Source organism: Pipistrellus kuhlii, unplaced genomic scaffold, assembly GCF_014108245.1.
Source record: "Pipistrellus kuhlii isolate mPipKuh1 unplaced genomic scaffold, mPipKuh1.p scaffold_m20_p_25, whole genome shotgun sequence".
NCBI classification, from domain to species: Eukaryota; Metazoa; Chordata; class Mammalia; order Chiroptera; family Vespertilionidae; genus Pipistrellus; species Pipistrellus kuhlii.
The window spans coordinates 7305316-7327202 of NW_023425524.1; the positions used below are offsets into that span (position 1 = coordinate 7305316).

The 21887-nt window shown below is 43.2% G+C and overlaps 1 protein-coding gene across 5 annotated transcripts in view; it reads left to right on the forward strand.

Annotated features, from left to right (window-relative positions):
* SDCCAG8 (SHH signaling and ciliogenesis regulator SDCCAG8) overlaps nt 1-21887 on the forward strand; it is a 188166-nt gene that overhangs the window by 755 nt on the left and 165524 nt on the right. For all 5 annotated transcript variants that reach the window (XR_006742625.1, XR_006742626.1, XM_036453530.2 and 2 more), the window contains exons 2-5: nt 11075-11227; nt 12395-12480; nt 13786-13899; nt 18666-18791. Coding sequence is in view for 3 of the 5 variants with exons in the window: in XM_036453530.2 (XP_036309423.1) it covers nt 11075-11227; nt 12395-12480; nt 13786-13899; nt 18666-18791 (479 nt within the window). In the remaining 2 variants the exon portion in view is untranslated. The remainder of the gene's footprint in view (nt 1-11074; nt 11228-12394; nt 12481-13785; nt 13900-18665; nt 18792-21887) is intronic.

A 21887-nucleotide genomic window follows, 5' to 3' on the forward strand; every position in this document is an offset into this window, starting at 1 on the left:
GGGCTGACGCTCTACCCACTGAGCGAAACTGGCCATGGCATACTGGGTGCTGGGGGAATGCAATAAATAACTAGACAAAGTCCCTGCCCTGTTGGAGCCCCTGGATTAGTGGTGAAGAAAGACAATAAACAAATGAAATAATTACAGATCACTCTGGTAGAAAATAAGGGTAAAGACCAGTGCTTGGAAGCACTCATTAAATATGAGCTGCTGTTTATACTTGGTATTTGCAGCAAAGGGAGGATTTCTCAAGGAGATTAGAAAGTTTATTTTCAAGTGACTGTAAACGTTATGAGAGTTATTAATTATCGTTCCCATCGTCAGCAGCCTTAAGAAACTGTCAGCATTCTCAGTAGCCACACTATAAGGGTCAAAGAATTGGTCTTCGTGAAGGTATTCACCCTCCTCCTGCTTCAAGAACGGTTAGATAACAGAAATAATCATTTCTAACTTTTAAAAAATATTTTTTATTGATTTTTTACAGAGAGAAAGAGAGAAGGATAGAGAGTTAGAAACATCGAGGTGAGAGAAACATCGATCAGCTGCCTCTTGCATAACCCCTACTGGGGATGTGCCCGCAACCAAGGTACACGACCTTGACCAGAATCGAGCCTGGGACCTTTCAGTCCACAGGCTGACGCTCTATCCACTGAGCCAAACCGGTTTCGGCACTTTTTTTTTTTTTTTTTACAATTAATTTCAGACAATAAAGAAGAGGGAAAGAGAGATAGAAACATCAGTGATGAAAAACACTGATCAGCTGCCTCCTGCACGTCCCCCCCTGACTAGCGTCCAAGCTCTCAACCCGGACCCGGGTACTTGCCCCCGCCAGAACTGTGACCTCCAAGTTCATAGGTCGATGCTCAACCATTGAGCTACACCGGCCAGGCTTACGTTTTATTTGAAAGCAAGAAAAATGCAGTGCACAATGATAATGTGAGTGATTTGTTTAATTTTTGAGGTTGGCAAAATAAATTGTATTATAAATGACTCCTAATGTTTCTCCTTCTTCAATCTTACTTTGAATTTTTATGTAAGCATCAGAGGACATTTAATTCAAGCTAATGTTATTGTACTATTTTTAATACTCAAGAGTTTTCATTCAAATGAAATTTAATACATTTTAAAATAAATTTGAAATTTAGTGTGCTAACGGTATAAAAATAGGACATTTGTAATCAAGAGCAGACATAAAGCAAAGAAAAAAGTTAACTTAAAAAAACAACAACAAACTTTAGTCCTGGCTGGTTTGGCTCAGTGGATAGAGTGTCAGCCTGGGGACTGAATGGCCCTGGGTGCGATTCTGATCAAGGACATATGGCTGCATGGGTGTGGCGTTATTCCCCATTAGGGGGCGTGCAGGAGGCAGCCGATCAATGATTCTCATCACTGATGTTTCTATCTCTCTCTCTCTCTTCCTCTCTGTAATCAATTAAAAATATATATTTTTTAAATCCCACACAATAACAACAAAAACACTTTAGCCCGGCTGGTGTGGCTCAGTGGTTGAGCACACCCACCTATGAACCAGAAGGTCACGGTTAGATTCCCAGTCAGGGCACATGTGTGGGTTGCATGCTCCATCCCCAACATGGGGCAAGCAGGAAGCAGCCCATCAGTGATTCTCTCTCATCGATGTTTCTCCCTTTCTCTTGCTCTCTGAAATCAATAGAAGTATTAAAAAAATTAGTGATAGTTTTAACAATGAATCAAGAAGTGGCACCTGATTTTTCATGGATTTTCAGGACTTTGTTATTTAGTAGCATTTTTATGTTGTTGTTTTTTTGTTTTGTTTGGTGTGTGTGTGTGTGTGTGTGTGTGTGTGTGTGTTTCATTTTTATGTTTATGTAGCCTATATAACAATTCATAGAAAGAAAACAAAACTAATTTTGGCACAAAGCATAGTTAGAAGTTCCTCACTTCATACCTATAAATTACCTCTTTTATAGGATCTTCCTTAAAGCCCAAATGTGTGTTTCTGAACAGAGTATGGTGGCATTATTTTATATGGCGAACTTCATGATTTTGAGTGTGTCTGCCTCATAACTTGAAAAGTACGTTACCATTATTCAATCAGATAAAATGCAAGTTCAAGTTCATTATATTGTTTTGCGTTGGTTTTATTGGTTTAGTTTTGTCTATCTGCTGTCACTTCCCCAAAATCTCTCGCCTGGTTCAGGAGCAGGGGGAAAGCTAACCAGCATTCTTGGTCTTTCATCTCAAGTTACTGCTCTGGTTTCTAAATGTCTGTGCCTGCAATCATTACTATCAACTCTTCATTTATAGTCAGCCAGGAAATAACCACATAAAAATACAAAATGTGCTGAAACCAGTTTGGCTCAGTGGATAGAGCGTCAGCCTGCGGACTGAAAGGTCCCAGGTTCGATTCCAGTTAAGGGCATATACCTTTGTTGGGGGCACATCCCCAGTTGGGGGTGTGCAGGAGGCAGCTGGTCGATGATTCTCTCTCATCGATGTTTCTAACTTTCTATCCCTGTCTCTTCCTCTCTGTAAAAAAATCAATAAAATATATATTTTTTTAAATGCAAAATGTTTTCACAATTTTCCATGCTAATTCTTCACCCTTTTCCTTGTTTATTTTCCTTTAAATATAATTTGGGGCCCAGCCAGTTGCTCAGCCGTTGCTCATCGACCTAATCATCTTATGTGCCGACTCCCCCTATTTCATCATCTCGGTGCTTCAGGCTCTAGATTGAACTTGTGGAAGGGTGTGATGTAGTCAGAGGAAGAGAATGTGGAATCAGGAGCCAGGTCACTGACTCTTACTGTTTGCCTGGCTGACAAACATCTGTTCACTTAGGCAAGTTATAGACTGTTCTTAGATTCTTGTTCTTTATCTACAAAATAAAGTTGGGCCTCGTTGGGAATTACAGAATGTGTGAAGCTGCCAGTGGAAGACATCAGGGAATGGTGAGGCTTGTGGCAGAACTGGGCAGTTTATGTTTTTTCTAAAAGCAATCCATTTCTTTCTTGCTTCCTCCTTCTTCCTTTCCTTCCCTTCTTTTTGCTTCTCCCTTCCTCCCACACTGTTCCTTCCAATCAAAACACACTTGAGAGAGCCCAAGCAGCATGACTCAGTGGTTGAGGTCAGGGTTCGATTCCCAGTCAGGGCATTGCAAGAAATTGCAGAGGTTTAATGACATTCCTTGCGGCTCCATCCCCAGTGGGGGACGTGCAAGAGGCAGCCAAACCATGATTCTGTCTCATCATTGATGTTTCTCTCTCCCCCTCTCCCTTTCTCTCTGAAATCGATAAAAATTATCTTTAAAAAAAAAAAAAAAAAAAAAAAAGACCCACACAAAACATATATGAGAGCTGGTTCCCACCCCAGGCATCACTCTCAGACCCCCAGGTCTCTAATGTTCCTTCCATCAACACTGGGTTGGAGCTTCTGACTGATAATGGTTATGTTTCTCTCTAATTAAAATAACAGCGAGGGGTGGAACTAGTTCATAGAAAGTGGAAGTTTGAATATGAAAATAAAGCTGAAACCAGTTTGGATCAGTGGATAGAGCATCGGCCTATGGACTGAAGGGTCCCAGGTTCGATTCCGGTCAAGGGCATGTACCTTGGTTGTGAGCATATCCCCATTAGGGGGTGTGCAGGAGGCAGCTGATCGATGTTTCTCTCTCATCGATGTTTCTACCTCTCTATCCCTCTCCCTTCCTCTCTGTAAAAAAATCAATAAAATATATTAAAAAAAAAAAAGAAAAGAAAATGGAAATAAAATATATAATTTGGGGGAGGGGGGTTTGATTCTTTTTTTTTTTTTTTTTTGTAAATTGATCTGGTTTAGAAAACCGAAGATCATGTGAATGTTCTGTGTTTTACTTGTATGCGATTAGCACATCTCTCCAGAGTCCACAGTGTGTTTCCCTCCCAGGGAGAGCTCACATCTGCAGGAAGCCTGTGCAAACCGGACTAGCCAATAATTTGGTCACTGGATTAGCCCACAATGATATCATCTGGACCTTTGGCAAACTTACAAAAGCATGTGTGTGACTTGGGCGGAAGTTCTTGTTTTTCTCAGTTTTACTCCTCAAACTGGTATTTCTTCTTTTACTTCTTCTTTCCCCCTTCTACCCTTCCTCCTCCTACAACCCCTTCTCTTTTTCTTCTTTTCTGATCTTCTTGACTGTTTTTTTGAGTATTTTTATATTCTGCTCACACACACACATTCTCCACAACTACTAATGCTTGCTTATTTGTTTGTCTTACTATGAGCCTCATTGAGAGCAAGGCAGGCAACAATACAATAAAGCCTCTGAAGCATTCATTCTGAAATGACAAAATTATGTCGATAATTCAGCACAGACTAAATCATCTCTGTTTTCTAAAAATTAAAAGAAAAGGAATGGTTTGGCTGTTAAATAAGGATTAGTCATGCAAATAAAACTTGTAAGCAACTGAGGTCCTTTTTTGCTGATGAAATTTAAATTACATATATTCATTATTATAATTATTTTGCTTTATATACTCACATGACTTTTAGTAATTTTAACTTTTATGGCTACTTTTTTTGTTGTTGTTGTTAACCAGAATAAGAAAAAGGCAGTAAAGTTCCAGTTTTCTTTCCCTCTTACTGAGGAGGTAAAATAGGCAAAGGACAGGACTTAAGAGCGCAAAAAAGTAACTAGAAATCCCTAGCATCACCTGGAATCAAACATGGCACGGTGTAATGAAGTTGTAAGGACATTTGTGCATGTTCTTTCACAGAAAGAAGAGATTGAGTCATTTTCAGGCTATTGAGATACTTAGAATAATTATATATCATCTTGAGATGTTTACAAGACATTCTCTCAGCACTTTGCTGAGGTTTTTAACCTTTCCACTTAGTGATACTCCTTTCAGGGTCAAAAGGTGGAGAAAGAAGCCCTAGCCTGTTTAGCTCAGTGGATAGAGCATTGGCCTGCAGGCTGAAGGTTCCCTGGTTCGATTCCCGGTCAAGAGCACATACTTGTGCATGTGTGAGAGGCAACCAATTGATGTGTCTCTCTCACATCGAAGTTTCTCTCTCTCTCTGTCTCTCCCCCTGCCTAACACACTCTCCAAAAATCAATGGAAAAATATCCTCAGGTGAGGAGTACCAACAAAACAAAACACAATCCAACAGAAAGGTAGAGAAAATAGGTTGACATGCACTTGTGTGCTCACCCAATCACCTTTATGACTGATTTTGATGGTGCTTCATCAGATGCAAGTCTGATGGAAGTCTCTCCTCAAGACTGAACACCTGCTGTCTTATTTGATTGCTCTGAACCAGTAGAGCTCGCCCTAGCCGGTTTGGCTCAGTGGATAGAGCATCAACTTGTGAATCGAAGGGTCTTGGGTTTGATTCCAGTCAAGGCTCCTCCCCAGCCCAGGCCCTGGTTGGGACACATGCAGGAGGCAGCCAATCTATGTGTTCCTCTCACATCCATATTTCTCTCTGACTTTCCCTCTCTTTCCTCTCTCTCTAAAAATCAGTGGGGAAATATCCTCTGGTGAGGATAAAAAATAAAATAAAAAATAAACCAGTAGATCTCAACAGGGGCAATGGTTCTGCCCAGAGGACATTGGGTAGCGTCTCAAGACATTTTTGTTTGTCAAACCTGGGAAGGGCGGATGCTCCCAGCATGCAGTGGGCCAGGGCCAAGGATGCTCTAAACATGTACAACACAGCCCCTCAAACAGGAGTCATCAGGCCCGCTGTCAGTAGCGCCGAGGTTGAGAGACTATGATCTTGAAGGAAAGCTTTACTCACAGCCCTGGCTCAGCCAGCATCGTCCTTGACAGTCATGACCATTAAGGACCCAGATTGCACTGGCTGGTGATTGTGCCCGGGTTCTGCCAGGCTGGCTAGGATTACTTCTCTGTCAATGGAAAGTGACAGGTGCATAAGTCCTCCCAGTCGGTGCCAAAAGGATGCCAGGTGTAGCTCTCACGCCGCATCTAGCCAATCTCCTTGATTTGCCAACATCCATGCATCATTCATGACCTCCCAGACACTGCTTTCTCAGGCTGTTTGCATGCTTGCTCGGGTTATCTTTCCCTCCCTGCGCCAGCCACTTGAGCACATTTGTGGGCTAGTGAGAGTCCTGATGGTAGCATTTTCTTTAGGATTTAAAAAAATATATTTTTTATTGATTTTGTACAGAGAGGAAGGGAGAGAGATAGACAGTTAGAAACATCGATGAGAGAGAGTCATCGATCAGCTGCCTCTTGCACACCCCCTACTGGGGATGTGCCCGCAACCAAGGTACATGCCCTTGACTGGAATCGAACCCGGGACCCTTCAGTCCCCAAGCCGACGCTCTATCCACTGAGCCAAACCGGTTTCGGCTTCTTTGGGATTTTTTAGAAAAAACTTTCCATATACTGCGTTTGATGCCTCTCTATTATCATGGCCATTTACCAAGCTGGCTCTGTCTGGTTCTGGATTAGGCTTTTGTATCTTGGTTTCAGTAGCTGTCAGTCTCTTGGTAAGCGGTGACACCATCTCCCGGCCAGGCAGAGGCCCAGGCAGGGTGGACAGACACTTGTATCTCTTATCTCTCTGCGGTCTCAGTTTCCTGCCTGCCCGCTGAGTCTGAGCTTGTTCTGAGAATTGGGATGCGTCTAATGTCTCCGCCTGGGGCAGTCTGGTCGGTTGCATGCTTTCTCGGAGACAGCTGGGTGTTTCGCAGGATGTGGCCCGCTGTCCCTGTCACCAGGCTAATTCCCCCCCTCATCCCCCGGTGCAGATGGACAGTGTAGAGATTAATAATTCACAGTATGTATACGAGGGCTGGTCCTCGCTAGACGGGGGCACACTTTCCTTTTGTTCAGAAACATCCAATGATGAGCCAGGAGTTAGAAGTAGGGAAACTGGATTAAAAAATAAATAAATAAATAAATAAGCCGAAACCGGTCTGGCTCAGTGGATAGAGCGTCGGCCTGCAGACTGAAAGGTCCCAGGTTCGATTCTGGTCAAGGGCATGTACCTTGGTTGCAGGCACATCCCCAGTAGGGGCTGTACAAGAGGCAGCTGATCGATGATCCTCTCTCATCGATGTTTCTGACTCTATCTCTGTCCCTTCCTCTCTGTAAAAAAATCAATAAAATATATATATTTTTAAAAATGAATAAAACAGGCTTCAGTTGTCAGCAATCAGCAGCTGGCTATAACCTGACCGGTCCTGATGTTTGGATAGTGGACAAGCAGAAATGTTATTCACTTACACTTGTGTTCCTATGATTTTTGTAGTCCTACTGCTGTTTGTATTCATAATTGAGTTGACGTTCAGCCCATGTTAGGTCCTGGGAGGAGAAATCAGGATGTCCCCTGAGGAGAGAAGAGGAAACGAGAGTCCTTTCTTGCTCTCTGGGTTAGAGCAGATTGAGCTGTGCCCATTGGCACCTCCTGTGTCATCTGGTTTCCTTGTGTGTATGCAGGAGGTACCGCATCGGGGGGGAGGAGGTTGTTCCGAATAGGATTTGTGGGGCCTTCAGTTGCAATGGCTCCAGTTGACTAGCAACGGGGTTTCCCTCTGTCCAGGATCATGGGAGCGCTATTACGCCTCAGGATGAGCTCTCTTTGTCCAAGTGCATAACACATGTTTTGAAATGGAGCACTGAAATAACTTTAAACATATCACGTACCCTTTGCTCAGGACTTCACATCATACTTATCTTCATGGTGCCATTTAACACATCATCTTTGACTGTTAGAAATTCTAAAAGATTAAATAAGACTTCTGAGACATTAGAGGAGGGATCAATGAGCTTATCAGATCTGCCATCCTTGTAATCTGATGAAAGAACTCTGCCTCCCGGGACTGTTAACTATGCAAATTTTTTTTTTCTTCAGATTTCCTTTATTTTCCCTAATATGGCGTATTCGCTTTTAGTCAGATTAGGTATAAATAAGTAATTATCCTTTGTCTTGGAGGGGAAGTCATCCGATACCTCCCAGAGGACACTCTTAATGTTAGTCAAACCCCCTGCTCCTGTTCTAATGGAGGCCGTGGAGCTAAGTGCTTTATTCGTAGATCTAAGTGCATAAATCTAAAGCTCTGGGCACCAAATGGCTTATCACGTGACACTTTGACTTCCCTTTCCCATTAACAAGTGTCTTCAGAGCATGTGCAGTTATTGGAAAAACCATTGCTGCTGCTCATTTTGCTCAGGTCAGGAATGCATCGCCTCTGGACTTTTCTTAAATTCCTGATGAGTAACCGGAGGCCAGTCTGGCTTAGTAATGGGCACCCCCTTCCTGTTAGAGAAAGGTCTGTGTGGAAACAGAGTTGGTGTGGAGAGAAAGGTAGTGATAAATTCACCACGTATGTTGTGTAGCTGAGTAATAGCATTTCATCAGATTAGTGTTGCACCTGGACTCAAAGACCAGTCCTCTTAAGTTTAATCCAGGTAGAAAATGAGTTTTTCCGAATGATGAAGCTATATTAGGTATTTTGTAATATAGGGTGTACTTTAGGGTGTATTTCCTTCGATTAAGTTATGGTTATTTTTTCTTTTCCATAATTTGAAATTGATGAGCATGGAGAAAATGGAATCTGTTTCCCAAGGTTCTGGAGAATATATGTTTATGAATATTTTTTTCAGTGATAATGAAAACATGTTTTGTGGCTTTCTTGGGGTTCCCATATAGGAAGCAGGAAGAGGAGCTTTATCTCATGAGGATATAAGAAGAAATAGGTCTACATTGTAAAAGGAGGGCCTGGAACAAAAGATGGCAACCTCATTGCCGTCATTGTTGCAAGTTGCTCTTACTGAGGGAAAGCACCTTCTCCTCTGAAGAACTTAAGAATTGTTTAAATGGAATCCATTTGAAATAGACAGTAGGTGTGCATTAACCTGAGTGGGAATTCATCTTTTTCCAACATAATTATATATACACTAGAGGCCTGGTGCACGAAATTTGTGCACAGATAGAGACCCCAGGCCCGGCCTGCAATCAGGGCTGATTGGAGCCTTGTGGCTGCCAGCTGGGGCCTTCCTTGTGCCACCCCTGGTGTTCAGCGCACATCATAGCAAGCAGTCAACTCCCATTCTCCTGTCCAAACTCCTGAGGGGACACTTTGCATATTAGCCTTTTATATATATAAAATTAATGAGTTAAAAATAATTTTCAAGTACAGATGTCAAAATTTGAAAATGGTGACTGAAATTTAGCCCCCACCTCCAACTTATGAAGAACATTTTTAAAATATACTTATAGTTTTCTGGGTTGAAACCAGCAAATTTAATCATGAGATTAGCAGACATTTAAACCTGAAATCAATGAAATTACCAGTTGGCTGCTTGGTTCTCCATTGATATTCATGTAAAAATACCCACTACAGTAGAGTAGAACTATTAGTCATATATCACTGCTGGTATTAGTATAGTTCCGCTATTAATGTAAGACTTGGATCCTTTGCCGAAAGTGTTTTGGGGCTAGTATTTCCCTGATCGTTATTTCCGTTATCTATTGCTATATAGCAAACCACCCCAAAACTTGAAGGCTGGAAGCAACGGCCCTGGAGGGCCCCTGGGCTTTTAGCAGGCCTGGGCTTCTCTCTTTCCCGAGTGGCCTCTCCTTCCCACGTGGCCTCTTCACAGTGTCCCCAGTGGGGTGGCCAGACTTCCTGCTTGTGGCTTAGGGCTCCCAAAAGCAACCATTCCCAGAGGCATTTTAAAGCCGAGGCCTGGTATGGCATGGTGTCACTTCCACCACATTGTATTGGTGGATGCCTTACAGACCTGATCAATTTCAACAACGTGGGAGAGGAGAAGGGTTTGAGCCTTGGGTCCATTTTTAGAGATAAACTACTATAACAATCTGCCTTAAAATGCTTTGTCTTACTCAGCAATCCCACTTCTAGGACTATATCCCAAGAAATTAGAAACACCAATCAGAAAGGATATAGGCACCCCTATGTTTATAGCAGCACAATTCACCAAAGCTAAGATTTGGAAACAGCCTAAATGCCCATCAGCAGGTGAGTGGATTAGAAAACTGTGGTACATTCACACAATGGAATACAACGCTGCTATAAAAAAAGGAAGGAACTCTTACCATTTGCAGCAGCATGGATGGACCTGGAGAGCATTATGTTAAGTGAAATAAGCCAGGCAATGATGAACAAAAAAGATAGATACAGAGGCAGTAAAGCACCGAACAGACTGTCAAATTACAGCGGGAAGGCTGGGGAGGGTTGGGGAGGGAGAGAAATAGATCAACCGAAGGACTTGTATGCATGCATGTAAGCACACCAATGGATGCAAGACACTGTAGTGGGGATGGGATGAGGTATGCCACAGGAGATAAGGGGGGTTGGAGGGAAGGTCAATGGGGGGGGGGGGAAGGAGATATATGTACTACTATATGTAATATTTTAAACAATAAAAATATTTTTTAAAAATCAAGATAAAAAAATAAAATGTAAAAAAAGAATACTTTGTCTTAAACTTGATGTTAAGTACGTGTTGATGAGTGTGAGCTTGTGTTGGTCATTGCACTGACCAGGACTTTCTACATCAATGTCCTCAGCCAGCAGGACATATGAATGGCTGGTCTGCAGGGGCTGCCACTCAAAGCATCTGGTTCTTCAAATCTTGATTGAAAACTAGGCCAGGCAGTTGGCTGTCTCTTGGGGGGTTCGGGGGGAGGGACGTCGGGTCACAGGGACAAGGAGGCTTCCCTGGGCAGGGCTTGGTGTGGTGGAGTCCCTCTTGTGGATCCTGCCACCCAACCCTGTGTCTCCGGGCGGATTAAGGGAGTCTTTGGCGCTCTGCCTCCTTGGCTAGTGGGTTAGGGAGGAGCTCTCCCGTTCAGTCCTCCTGCTGGAGCACTCTAGGTAGTGAGTATCAACCGCTGAGGTGCCAGTGACCTTAGACACGAAGTCTAATCTTCAGCCACGAACTTAACCTTCCCTCGCTTCCTCCAGCACGTTCCTCAGCGAGCCAGAAACAACTCTGCCTTTGCACGTAAGGTTTCCGAAGGATTGCTTCTCCCTTAGAAACGGCCCTCTGGGGTGTGGGTGCCTGTGTCCGCCCAGACTCCTCCAGCCTCACTCTCGCCGTGTTGTTGCAGAACGCGCGAACAGAAGCCTTCACCAGCTGAGTTGCATCCTGAGAGAAGACAATGCCGCTGGCAGAGACGATGCACTAGAACCTTCTTTTAGCGCCGAAGGAGGAAGCGAGGACCCTGGGACTTCCTGGCACCAGCTACAGCACAGCCATGCCGGTGATTTGAACGCAGCCCTAACCCGGGTGACCCACACACAGTGAATTCTTTGAGCTCCATACAGTAACTACTCCAACCCCTCTCCCCTCTACTGCTGGGATTTTATCCCTGGACCACAAATCAGCTAATACAGTTCCTCATTTACTTTTTTTTCCTTTGACTTCCCAATGCCTCTATAGGCCAGAGTCCAAAATTCTTAGTATATCATAGCAACGTTTCCGTAGATGGCTCCAAGCGACCTTCCCAGCCTCGTTTTTTCTAGCCTCCTTCCAGCCAGCCATCTTGCAAGGCATGCTCTAGTCAGACCAAGCTCCTGGCCAGGCTCCTGTGCTTTTGCACGTGAATGCCTTCTGCTGGAATTTGTCTCACCCTTTTCTGCTGAGCCATCTCCCGTTCCTCCTTTACAGAGCTAACTCCTCTGTGAGAACAGGCACAGTTAGGTGCTTCCTCTTTTCATAGCACTGTCTATGGTTCTGGGTCTACATACAAACCTAATAAAAGAGTAACATGCTAATTGACCGTACCTCCGCGACGCCCACCAGCCAATCAGGAGCGGGCATTCAAATTAACCCGACAAATATGGTGGGTTAATTTGCATATGCAGATGCTCCTGGCCTCTGAGCAGCATAGGAAGGTGGAAAGACGGCCCCTGCCAGAGCAAAGGTGGTGCTGGCAGCCAGGGAAAGGAAGGCCCATTTTGGCACGAATCTCGTGCGTCGGGCTTCTAGTTGTTTTGTATCTATTAGTGTGTCACTCTTGCCCAGTGGATTCTTAGCTCCTAAGAATTTCTCACCTTTTCTTTATACCCCCTGTTCTTTTTTTTTTTTTTTTTTAATATATTTTATTGATTTTGTACAGAGAGGAAGGGAGAGAGATAGAGAGTTAGAAACATCGATGAAAGAGAGTCACCGATCAGCTGCTTCCTGCACACCCCCTACTGGGGATATGCTCGCAACCAAGGGACGTGCCCTTGACCGGAATTGAACCCGGGACCCTTCAGTCCCCAAGCCAACGCTCTATCCATTGAGCCAAAATGGTTTCGGCACATCCCCTGTTCTTGATACTTAATGTGTGTTAAACAATATTGGATGGGAGAGTGAATGGGTGATGATAAACCATGGATCTCTCATCAGGTTACTAAACACATTTATTGCTTCTGCCCTGTAGTTAATCAACTCATAGCCTTGTTGCACCAACATGCAGCTGAGGAAAGTGAGGTGTCTCCATCAAGAAGACAAAAAATAACCCCTTTGGTAAGTATCAACATTTGCAACGCAACGAAGACATTATTTTTCTAACTATGTTTTTCCTGTCAGTGTCATTTTAGTGGCAAATGTGGTAGAGCAATCCTGAGCAGGGTGTTCTGAGTAAATAAACTGTAAGAAGTAATTATTTCCCCTTTGATGGTTTTAACGGCAGAAGAGAGATTGTATATACAGAGGGAATCCTGGTATTTTAATTTATTCTTCACTTGAGAAATGTGAGTGAGGAAATAGTTTAGGGAATTCACTTTGCAACTATTAGCAAATATAAAAAAGGAACAGTATGTGGAAAAGATTAGCCACTTCTTTTTTAGAGGGTTATATCTGTATTTGATCATTTCTTAGAATTTACTTAATTATAATCCCAGCTGTCCTTTGTGATATGCTTTTATTGTGAACGTCAAAGCCAAAGTGTGTAATCTTATTCTACATTTAAAAACACATGGTTATAAAATTGTGTGATACTTGAAGTGAGGCCCTGTATCTTCTGAAGTTGGATTTTATTGCCATTGCTTTGACAGAGTGTATTACTCCTGATTGAAGCAGGGTGATAGGCTACAGGCTAAGTTAGGTGTGAGGGGAGGATTTGCCAGGTTTAAATGGCTGAAATAGTAGTAACAACAGAATTTAACTCATGACACACACTTGGCATCGAACACCCTTCTAAAGAGTCCCTCCTTCAGGGAGCTACTGAAGCCTTAGCTGCCACTCCTCTGCCATGGAGGTTTCTTAAAGGGAGTTGTCCCTTTCTTTCAAAACTAGAGGCCCAGTGCATGAAATTCATGCATGGGTAGGGTCCCTAAGCCTGGTTGGCGAACAGGACTGATCAGGGCCTTCCTTCTGGCTGCTGCCCGGGGCCTCCCTTACCCAGCTGCCAGCTGCTGGCCTGGGCCTTCTTTCATTCCACACGGCCCCTTGGTGGTTAGCGTACATCATAGCGAGCGATCAAACTCCTGGTCTCCCAGTTGAACTCCTGAGGGACAATTTGCATATTAGGCTTTTTTATATATAGTTGGCTCAAACAGACAGTCTATCCATCCCATGCTAACTATACTGCCTGGCATTTTTCCATTTGCCAGGTGCTTTTTATAACCACCATCACTTTCCATCTTTAAAAAAATGTTCATATCCCTGCATCTATTTGTGGAATTTTTAGGATGGAGAAATAAATACTTAGTAGCTGCATGTGATTCAATCTGTGTTTATATGACGTCAGTGCTAAATTGAGTATGCAGATGGTATTTATTGATTCTTTGATAAAACCAAACATTCTTAATTTGTGTGTTTTTTCTTTAGAGGTCATCAGAATGTGAGGAAACCAATATGCCTACTTTTCATAATCTTGTCCCTATCATCAATGATCAGTCCCAATACATTCATCATTTGGAGGCAGAAGTCAAGTTCTGCAAGGTAATTTTCTCATTAAAAACATAAATCTACCTAAATTAAAGTTTATTAATAATGCCTTACGTGAAAATTTGCTATTATTAGTCTTCAAGTTTATAGCAATTATATTGACAATCACCATGCTTATATGATTGGAAAGACTAATGTGTATGAAACTTGGGAATGATACCCTTGACCATGCCATTTCTTTTTAAAAAATATTTTTATTGATTTTTAGAGAGAGAGAGGAAGGGATAAGGAGAGAGAGAGAAACATTGATGTGAAGAAAAAAACATAATTGGATGCTTCCCCCACACCCTCAACTCTGGATCTTGCCCTGATTGGGAACCAATCCAGCAACCAATTGAGCCACACTTACCAGGGCGACCAGGCCATTTCTGGTTGCTCAATTTTCCAGTAGTTCATAACCCAACTGTGTCTAACATTTTGATAATATGATCTGTTGTTTCAGAAGTTTTCTGTCCACTCCCATTACTTTAGCCCAGCTGATTAAAGAGGCTTTGGAATAGTAATCCCAGTCATTCCCCCACATTTGTCAACCTATTGAAGCTGGGGTGCAGCAGGCAGGGATTTAAGCTACTAGACCAAACCTGATCCATTGTCAGTATGAAGGTTCTGACCTTGACTTTGAATGATGGGAATGGCTCATGGGGATACTAGTAACAATGATCAAGAAACCAAATGTGTCACTATGGCTTGAAATAATAGAGTTACCTATTGCTTGACTATATGGAATTTAGTAATGCCATTAATGCATTGGAGCATTTCTGACTTCCCAAACTATGTCTCTTCTCTTTCTGCAATTCCCATTACATGTATGTTACACCTTTTGTAATTGTCCTACAGTTCCTGGATAATCTGTTTTGGTTGTTGTTGTTTTGTTTTGTTTTGTTTTTCATTCTTTGTTTCTCTTTGCATTTAATTTTGAGAAGTTTCTATTGACAATTCTTCAAGCTCATTAGTAATTCTTTCCTTGGATGTGTCCTGTCTATTAATGAGCCCACCAAGGGCACTCTTTCTAGCATTTCCTTTTGATTCTGTTTTAGATATTTAATTTCTCTACTTACATTACCCTTACATTCTTTTTTTTTTAATAATATATATTTTATTGATTTTGTACAGAGAGGAAGGGAGAGAGATAGAGATTTAGAAACATCGATGAGAGAGAGTCATCGATCAGCTGCCTGTTGCATACCCGCTACTGGGGATGTGCCTGCAACCAAGGTACATGCCCTTGACCGGAATCGAACCCGGGACCCGTCAGTCCCCAAGCTGACGCTCTATCCATTGAGCCAAACCGGTTTCGGCTACCCTTACATTCTTATATGTAGTCCACTTTTCCCACTAGACTCCTTAGCATGTTAATGCTAATTATTTGGAGCTCCTAATCTGATCATTCCAACACCTCTGCCATATCCAAATTTGGTTCTGGGCTGGCTTAGTCTCTTTAAACTGAGTTTTAAGTCTTTTAATGCATCTTGTAACTTTTCATTGAATGTTATACATGATGTACTGGGTCAAAGTGTTAACGTAAAAAGCATTCAGACCTGTAAAGAATTTTGTGAGTTTATTTGAGCCAAACTGTCGACATATGCCGGGAAGCAGATCCTCAAGGAATTAAGAAAATGCTCTGGAGAATGAGGAGTTCATACCTTGATTTTTATAAATTTAAAAGGAAAATTTTAAATTTATAAAATTTAGAAAAGTGGATTACATTCAATCCATTGGTGACAGATGAAGGAGGTGGGATAAAGCAAAGCGGGGAAACCTCTGGGATCAGATAAAAAGTGAAATGATGGACATGTGCTTCTTTTACACAGATGGACACAGGATAGTTAACATAGTCAACAGTTGACAATTAACTTGATAACAATAACATTGAGGGACTGTCCTGGTGCTATTTGTTGTGTCCAGAGGGGTCTGGAAAAAGAAAAAGGGAAGTTACAAGTTACCCAGACATTTCACTGATATGTTATCTTAGTGGCAAAATGACAAATGGGCTCAGTAAAGATCTAAGTTGATCTTAGGAAAATACTGGCCTAGGACATGACTGCCCACCATAACCTGTTTGTAGTGTAATATTTAACCGTTCTTTGTGGTTATTTTAGGGCTTTGAGTTTGCACAACCGCCATGCAGGCCTTCCCTGAACTAGTCGGGTTAGCATATGGCCCTTTTCTTCCACAAAAGGAGCAGGGGAAGTGGACTTTTAGTGTGAGCTTTTACGTTTAGTTGGCTGGGAGTTAGGCTGTGTGGACAGTTTTGGCTGTTGCTATAGGTGGCAGAGGCCAACATGGCCTCCAGTCTCTTGCTTTTTGTCTCCTTGATGTCTTAGGGCCTCCCTTGGAGATTCTTCTGGAATATGGTGTAAGATGCACAGTTATTTCAGTACATTCCCCTGCCATTACATAGGGGCCCCTTTGATGTGGTGGTGGACTGGGAGTCTGGGAAGCAGCCTAGGTCCTGTGATTAGGGTTCAGGTTTTTGGTCAGTCTTGCCCCTGGCCATGACTTTCACAAGTGTCCCTCAATCTCCCCCACCCTGCAGTGAGACAGGAAGGCTGGGGACAGTCGGAGATGGGTATCTCCCTTCCCCAGGCCGGTTAGGACCTGAAAAAACCAGCTCGTTAGACTCTGATAAAATAGCTCCTCCTGTGGCAGGCGGTTAGGAAGGACAGATGCTCTGGACATATTTCAAAATGGCTGCGACTCCTCTCTTCCAGGAGGGGATTTTTCTCTAGTCTTTGCTGGAAGAACCTGGTGACCTAGAGATAAAATTCACAGAAGTGTAGGATTCCCCCCAACACCAGGTCCCTCTAGAGCAGGCGTCCTCAAACTTTTTAAAGTGGGGGCCAGATCACGGTCCCTCAGAGAGCTGGAGGGCCGGACTATATGAACTACTAATTCCTACTGTAACACCTCGGCTGCGCTCACTGCCCAAAAAACCTGGCGGGCCGGATCAGACTCCTCTGCGGGCCGCATGTGGCCCGCGGGCCGTAGTTTGAAGATCCCGGGGCTCTAGAGTTTTAACTCGCAGCCTTGTCTACAATGAGCACTTCGTCAACCAAACATTACCTTTCCCTACCCCAGTGTGACGTGGGGTTCGGGGTGAGCAGTCTCTTCTGTGGGGTCTTGTCCTACGAAGTTTGAAGAATAAAATCGGTGGACTAGGCCGAAACCGGTTTGGCTCAGTGAATAGAGCGTCGGCCTGCGGACTAAAGGGTCCCAGGTTCGATTCCGGTCAAGGGCATGTACCTTGGTTGCGGGCACTTCCCCAGTAGGGGGTGTACAAGAGGCAGCTGATCAATGATTTTCTCTCGTTGATGTTTCTAACTCTCTATCCCTCTCTCTTCCTCTCTGTTAAAAAAAAAAAAAATCAATAAAATATAGTTTTAAAAAAATTGGTCGACTAAAAGGTTTTAAATAAAGATGTGGAAGATTATTGGAAGCATATACAAACTCTTCCCAAGGGAGGGGTCCTTAAAGGGGGATCCTCTTGGAGGAGGCCCTACATGGGGAAACCTCTATCTCTCAAAAAAAAACAACAAAAAAAACAAAAACTAGTTCAGTTTCTCTGAGTCTTTTTGTTTCTGGGTTTATAAATGCTGGGAGCTCTTTGTCTCTTCACTGTGCCCCACCCCCTCCCCCGTTATTTGGGGCTATACCTATATTTTTAAATAAAGCTGTTTGGTTGGTGGCTTTTCATGTGCTGCGTGGACACTGGGCGGCTTTATCACAACAGGAGTGTAGATATACAGTCCCTTCCCCACCAGTGAAGGCTGCTGATTGTCAGCATCAAGGAAAACACAGTCCATCCAAGGTGGAGACATACTTTCATCAGGAACTGGCCGTCCACTCATCGGGCTCTGTCCGGAAGGAAGTCAGCCATCCAGAAGATGTCCGGTCCACCCAGTCTAATTAGCATATTACCCTTTTATTAGTATATCTAGATAAAAGCCTGAGCAACCTTTATGACCGGTCCACTGGATGACCGATCGACTGGTCGCTATGACGTGCACTGACCACCAAGGGGCAGACGTTCAACACAGGAGCTGCACCCCTATGCTCCCACAAACAACCTCCCATAGCCAGCCTCCCACAGGCAACCTCCTGTGGCTGGCCAACTTCCCTCAGTCCCTCCCCCCGGCTGGCCCCGATCAGCCCCAATTGCCAGCCAGGTCAAGGAACCCCACTGGTGCACAAATTTGTGCACCCAGCCTCTAGGGAGTAATAATATATCTTACCTTAGTTTTCAGCAGTCTACCTCATTCTTAAAAGTCTTTTAGATAACCCCTTTAATTAAAGCCTTTCTCTAAGCCTTAATCCAGGCGTCCTCAAACTTTTTAAAGTGGGGGCCAGATCACGGTCCCTCAGAGAGCTGGAGGGCCGGACTATATGAACTACTAATTCCTACTGTAACACCTCGGCTGCGCTCACTGCCCAAAAAACCTGGCGGGCCGGATCAGACTCCTCTGCGGGCCGCATGTGGCCCACGGGCCGTAGTTTGAAGACGCCTGCTTAATCCCTTGGAGAAAAAAAATTGTCAGAGACCACACACTTCTCTGAAAAGGCCATTAGCAGGCTCTGTACCACTCACCTCCAGCCTTCTCTTTGTTTGCTGACTAACATTTGTTTGTCTGAATATAATTACAGTACTTCAGAAAACAGGCAGAGAACATAAGTCTTCCATGCTTTACGTCACGTTGGATTGTCTAGTAGTCAACAAATAAAAACGCTTCATGTATTTCATGTCGGTTTCTGCTTTTTTGCAGGAGGAACTTTCCGGAATGAAAAATAGGGTGCAGGTGGTTGTGCTGGAAAATGAGCAGCTCCAACAACAGTTGAAAGCTCGAAGACAAGAGGAAGCGATGAGGGAGCAGACTCTTCTGGATGCTTCTGTGAGCATTTTTAAAAACCACCATTGTATTTTTTTTTTAATTTTTTAATATATATTTTTTTATTGTTTAAAGTATTAACCACCATTATATTTTAGTTTGAAGTTCTCTCCTATCTCCTCCCTGGCCTTCTGAGCTGCTCCAGTTTTCTCTTTGAAATTTGGCAAAAGGATTCTGCATATATTCGCTCGGGGCCTTAAACATTAACTCTCCCTGGTGTGGGATGAAGGCTGGAATGAAATGACGCAGTGATGCCTGCCCTCTACTCCGGTTTCCTCTCTGCGCTTTCCATTTATATTTTTTTCCGTGTGGAAAGAGCAGGGCTGAAAGCAGGAAGTGTGTTATGGGGGAAGGTCCCTGTTAAGTCCAGAAACTGTTCAGGACTGTCACTTAGATCTCTGATATATTTCTCTAAGGTTTTCTTCTTTTTAAAATATATTTTTATTGATTTCAGAGAGGAAGGGAGAGGGAGAAAGAGAGATAGAAACATCAACGATGAGAGAGTCATTGATTGGCTGCCTCCTACACACCCCCTACTGGGGATTGAGCCCACAACCTGGGCACGTGCTCTTGACCGGAATTGAACCTGGGACCTTTCAGTCCGCAGGTCGACACTCTATCCACCGAGCCAAACCAGCCAGTGCTCCAAGTTTTTCTTGAGCTCTGAATTCCCATGGAGTCTAGTTAGCAGCACGGTAAGGCAGAAAAAAAACTGGCCTGAAGGTCCAAGAATCAAACTGGTAATCTTGCCCTTGTCTCCAGCAAACTAGGTGCTTAGCAAATGCTATAATTTTTAAAAATATATATATTTTTTATTGATTTCAGAGAGAAAGGGAGATGGGGGGAGAGAGATAGAAACATCAATGATGAGAGAATCATACCATGATTGGCTGCGGCCCGCACAATCCCCACTGGAGATCGAGGCTGCAACCCAGCCATGTGCTCTGACTGGGAATTGAACCTTGACCTCCTGACTTATAGGTTGACACTCAACCACTGAGCCATGCCAGCCGAGCTGCAGATGCTGTAATTTGAAAGGACTTTCAAATATCACTTTAACCTCATGGGCCCTCTGTTTATTGGCCATTTGAGAAGAATCACGTACATCACCAATTCTTGGTCTTTACTGTGGAAAAAACAATCACTTGGCTTGCTTTTGGGTGGTGTAGATCCTGCGCTCCACACCCTGAGAGTCTGATTCGGTCGGTCTGGGTACAGTCTCCGAGTTAAAATTAACGGAATTTTGACAGGTTGTGTCTTTGAGTTAAAAATAGGAAATTCTAGCCAGAACCAGTTTAGCTCAGTCAGTGGATAGAGCATCGGTCTGCAAACTGAAAAGTCCCAGATTCGATTCTGGTCAGGGGCATGTACTTAGGTTGCACGCATATCCCCAGTGGGGGGTGTGCAAGAGGCAGCTGATCGATGATTCTCTCTCATCAATGTTTCTCTCTATCTCTCTCCTTCCTCTCTGTAAAAAAAAAAAAAAAAAAAAAAAAAAAAATCAATAAAATATATTTTTTTAAAAATAGGAAATTCTGACACGTTGCCGAAGTGGTTCTAATTTCAGAGGGCCACATTTTGAACAACAGTGGGGTGAATGGTCTCTGTCATTCCTGGGATGATATCTAAATAGTGTTTAAACTTCGTATCTCCTTATGAGTTGTCACAGATACTTGTGTCTTGAACATGTTTTCCATTCTTCTCCGGGGTGCCAATAGTCAGAGCTTGTTCTGCTTTTTGAGACACATTCAGCTTTCCATGGGGAAGTTTTGACACTTGCCCGTGGCAGCTTCACTTTGCGAGGGCTTCTGGTGGTTTCGATATAACCGTCGTTAGTCAATTAATTCTGTTAAGAAAAATGATGTCTTAGTGTTTTACCTCGGATCACTCTAGTTCTTGTTTGTGAAGTGTTGGGTTTTTTTTTGTTTTGTTTTGTTTTTTTAAAATCATTTGTTTCCCTGGTCTGAGGTTTCATTTATAATCCTTGACTTCTGCATGTTAGAATTTGCTATTTAGAAGTAGCTGATTGTGTTGACTTTGAATAATGAAGTGAGCTGATAGTAGTATTTCGGGTTATTTTTTATGCAATTGCATTCCAGTTTATGATCAGCAATTTTCTCTCCGTTGTATGTCTTTTTCTAAATAATTACATCATTGTACTGTTAATATAAGTAGTTAAAATTCCATCTCAGTTGATGATTATTTTATTTTTTTTTAAATATATTTTTCTTGATCTCAGAGAGGGAGAGGGAGAAAGAGATAAAAAAACAAACAAAAACAAAAAACAAAAAAACACATCAATGATGAGAGAGAATCATTGATTGCTGCCTTCTGCATGCCCCCTGGGTGTCTAGCCTGCAACCCAGGCACGTGCCATGACCAGGAATCGAACCCTGACCTCCAGGTTCACAGGTTGGAGTTCAACCACTGAGCCACACTGGCCAGACATTTGCCTATTACTTTACTATCAATTTGAAGATGACACAGCCATGCAAAAAAAGCACTTAGAAGTAGCTCTTTTAAATATATGTATAGTTAACAGGTATCTATTGTATATATCCTTTTGCTTTTCTCCCAGATGTGTAGACTTCTGGCAAACAGGGACTCCGTTATTCATGGTTTTCGGTAATTAGAACTTGGCCAGGAAGAGGGAGAAGGGGAAGTGAAGGGAGAAAGGAACTTGGGCAGACAAGTGAATCAGAGGGCAAGAGAAGTGAGTAACGCAGAAGGGGAAGGAAACGAGGGGGAAGCACACGTGCTTGGCCGTATGAGCCAAGGAGACTTGCTGGACCCCGGCTGCAGTGAGCAAGAGAACAAACGCCTGGAGAGGGTTTGTTTTTCTGCACAGTCCATGAGCTACCATGCAATGCAGATGTTGCAGCCATAGTGCACATGTGCCAGGAGATCTATTTAATGTTAGTCATCTGTGTCATCTCATTGTCCCAGGACTGTCACCCTCACTTTTCACTTGTGTACGTGAATTGAAGCATTTCAGCAGCCTTATGCATGCTGAAAATTAAGCAAAGTATGTCACCCAGCCAAGGCGGCTCAGTAGTTGAGCATTAACTTAGGAACCAGGAGATCACGGTTCGCTTCCTG